Source organism: Macrotis lagotis, chromosome 4 (assembly GCF_037893015.1).
Source record: "Macrotis lagotis isolate mMagLag1 chromosome 4, bilby.v1.9.chrom.fasta, whole genome shotgun sequence".
NCBI classification, from domain to species: domain Eukaryota; kingdom Metazoa; phylum Chordata; class Mammalia; order Peramelemorphia; family Peramelidae; genus Macrotis; species Macrotis lagotis.
The window spans coordinates 152799310-152803054 of NC_133661.1; the positions used below are offsets into that span (position 1 = coordinate 152799310).

General features: G+C 39.9%; 1 protein-coding gene across 1 annotated transcript; it reads left to right on the plus strand.

Moving 5' to 3' along the window:
* Nucleotides 1-490: 490 nt before the first annotated feature.
* Nucleotides 491-2207, plus strand: LOC141520061 (S100P-binding protein-like). The gene has a single exon (XM_074231932.1). The coding sequence runs from the start codon at nucleotides 750-752 to the stop codon at nucleotides 1983-1985; it is 1236 nt and encodes a 411-aa protein (XP_074088033.1). The 5' UTR covers nucleotides 491-749; the 3' UTR covers nucleotides 1986-2207.
* Nucleotides 2208-3745: the final 1538 nt, after the last annotated feature.

A 3745-nucleotide genomic window follows, 5' to 3' on the forward strand; every position in this document is an offset into this window, starting at 1 on the left:
CTTCCACAAGTCCTCACAACTGAAAATATCAAAGGCTTTGGTCAGATCAACAAGCATCGTGCTTAATGTTTATTGACTTAATCACTTTTAGAATCCTCTATCTCCACCCTGGTGTTCTATTCCCCTTGCTTATTTCCCAGTCTGAATATCCTTACTTTCCAGGATTTCCTTTCACTGAATATGATACATTCCCTATCTGTAGAAATTAAGATTATTTATTTTCTCTTTGGAAAAAAAAAGTTTCTTCCCAAATAGATGAGTGCTTTTGTACATAATAATTTGGTGTACTTATATTTCAATGTATGCCTATATATTTATTTTCAAAGAGATCTGATTTTAGGTATATAGACTCCTATTTGGAAGAAGGTACTTACAAAAATCTCTCTCTCCAGAATCTTAGAATTCTTGTTCATATTAGGGACTGGGGTGGGGCAGGAGGGAAGGTGGGACAAAGTCAGCATTGTGACATCATCCATCTGAAAACTCTCTCCTTTGGTCACTTATGATTATGAAGTACTCAGCTCAGTAAAGGGAGCATTGCTGAGAAGGAGTGTGATAAAATGGCACTGGGGGCCAAGTGAGGCCTGTTTATGTGGTCTTCATGAGGCCACTTGGAAGTCACATACAGGAGAACCTCTTAGGAAAACTGCCTCTGGGCTCCTGAATGCAGCAGTTTCTCAATAACCTCAACTAAAACAAGAGGACACCTTTCTTCTTGATTCTGTACCAGAAAGAGGAATTAACTCATCATGTCAAAGGATATGAAAAGCTGTTTAGAATCCCCTCCTGGTTGTGGTAGTTCAGGGTCTGGCCAACATCTGCCTGCTCCAGGCACCTCTTGGGCTACATCAGGTCAGGATGAAGATGAGTTAGATGACTCCTTACTGGAACTTTCAGATGGAGAAGAGGATGACAGTCCCTTCAGTTACACTGAAGAAGAGATTCAGGAGCTTTTGAAGGATGATGATGATCTGAACGATCAGTCCTTTTTGGGTGGAGGGCTAAAAAATGCCTCAAATGGAGGTCAAATGGAGAAACTGGGGAGAGATAGTTGTGTGTCACTTGACTCTCCCCAAGATATAAATTCACCATGTAGCTTGGAGCTTGGAGCTGGGCCAGCCAGTATCCTCCAGCTACCACAGGTAAGTACAACAGCTAGTTACAGCCTCACTCCCACCAAACTGTCTAGCAGACCCTCTGCACCAGAAAAGAATCTTTTGAAAGTAACCACTATCCCACCATTTAAGTCAATCATTTGGAAAGGTGCACTTGGAAAAGATAAGATGGAGTCTTCCAAATATGCCTGCAGGAATGCAGACTGCTTCGGAAGACCTTCCCACCAGGGGGAAGATGGGAGCAAGGATGGCACTAGTCATAATAATAGCAAATCTTTGAATGGGCATGAAGAAACCACCTCTGCTAGCTCTATTTGGGAAGGACCTCTGTCTCCTTCCAAAGGTAGCCCTCAACAGATAGTCTATGGGACCAAAATGCCTTGTCATGATGTGCCTACCCCTTTAATCTCTCTGACCTTGGAACAGACAGGTAGCTTCTCTAATGGGAAATCATATTTGGGGAATAGAAGACATAAAATCATTGGTGCAAGCCACTCCCCAGCTATTCCCTCATCATCAAGCAAATGCATTTTCCCAGTTAAGGATTCTGGGAAGATGGTGGCACATGAGACAAGAGTAAGCAAAATCACCCCACTCCTACCAACCAGAGCAAGGAGTAAGTATCCAAGATTTTCACAAGCGGAACCAGAACCAAAGATGCAGATTTCACTCAAGAACAGAGTCACTCGTGTACCAAAACCTAGGGCTCTGCAACAGGGGTCCTTAGGTGAGTTGTATGCCTTGATGGACCAAGTCACTGGTGAGGAATATCAAATCCGGAATCGGAGGTGGCAACATCTTTCAGCCCTCACCATGTTAAACTACCCCCCATTTAGACAGAAGCCTCTACAGAGGTACAGCCTAACTTAGGTGATGGACAGGCTTCACAGAGCCATTGTGGGTCTCAGGGCCTTGGGTCAGTTCTAGTCATCTCATCCCCTCAGGAGTTCCCCTTCAGTATTCAGAGGAATTCTTAGTCCTTTCTGTCCCTTGTGCTTTATAGATTTTGAATTCTTTTATTTTAATAAGACATTTTTTCAAGACCTCATCACCTTTGACTGTTTTCTTTTTTCCTTGTCTCCCTTGTGAAGATTCCTGTGTAGTCTCAATTTGCTTTGTAAGTGGTCTATAAATTTCTTTTGTAAGGGGGTGTGTGTTTTTTATTATAAATCTCATTTGAAAAGGAATGCTGGTGTCTCCCAGGGACCAATCCTTACTTCAAGCAAAGTAACTCTTTTTTACACTGAGAAGTTTATTATCAGAATCTAGACATGGCATAGTAAAACTTTACTCTGAGGGACCATGATTTTACAGGCTCACAGTCATGGAGCTGAATGAGACTTCAGAGGACATCTTGTCCAACCCTCTCATTTTATAGATGAGGAAACTGAGACCCAGGAACATTAAATGAAGGAAGATTTCCCCAAATTTTGAACACAGGAATATTCATTAGTATTTTACAAAATCACCAAACCAAGTCATTTGAAAGGAAAGGACAAAATAGAATACATAAATTTCCTTGTAATATTTCTGGTCCTCCTAGCTGCAATTATCTGATGACTTTGTATTTTTTGTTAAATAGTTTCAATGTGGAGAAAAAAGAGGGAAGAAAAAAGCCAGTTCTAAAGACTAAATACACCACTTTGTTCTAATATTCATTAGCTGTGGGACCCTGGACAGACAGGTCATTCATTCTGAACCTGATTCCTCATCTAGAATAATAAAAACCATTTATTGTTATATTAAGTTTTCCAAAACACTTTACATGCTTAATTTCTCAGTTGGAATCTCAATTCAATCAGGTGAGGTAGGTAGTTTAGGTATTTTTAAAATATTATCCTAGGGGACACTAGGTGGCGCAGTGGATAGAGCACAGGCCCTGGAGTCAGGAGTACCTGAGTTCAAATCTGACCTCAGACACATAATAATTACCCAGCCGTGTGACCTTGGGCAAGCCACTTAACCCCATTGCCTTGCAAAAACTAAAATATATATATATATATTATCCTAATTTTACAGCACCTGGATCTCTCTTTGTATCCTCCTTTTACCTCCTAGTTGTCCCTTTAAAAGAGCCATGGACCTTATAAGAAAGAATTTTTCAAAAGAGAGAAAAAGTCAACAAAACCAATAATTACATTAAAAAATTGGACATTATATGTAATGTTTCACACCTGGATTCTGTCCACTCTACAGAGGAAAGAGTGAGGTTGACTTCTCTTATCTCCTTTGGAGTCATGATTATTTTTGTAATTTTGCCATATTTCTTTCTGATTATTTTGTGGTGGTGGTTCTTCCCATTAATATTTTGCTAAGTTATTATTACCTTCCATGTGAGGAAATCTGATGTCAAAAGAAGTGAATCAAATACTTTCTATTCCTTCAGCTAGCTAAGTGTCAGAGACAAAATTCAAAGCCATATCTTCTCGAAATGAGTCATTTTAGTAATATTTGATTCTTTGTGAATCAAATGAGTTTTTCCTTGGCAAAGATACTGGAATGGAAAGATACATTTCCTTCTCTAGCTCATTTTTACAGATGAGGAAACTGAGGTAAATAGGTTAAGTGACTTGCCAAGGGTCACAGAACTAGTGTAAATTTACACTCAGCAGGAGTTTTTCTGGCTTCAG

Bases quoted from the DNA above. Each gene is read 5' to 3' on its own strand.
- LOC141520061 (XM_074231932.1), top strand. From the start codon at position 750: ATGTCAAAGGATATGAAAAGCTGTTTAGAATCCCCTCCTGGTTGTGGT.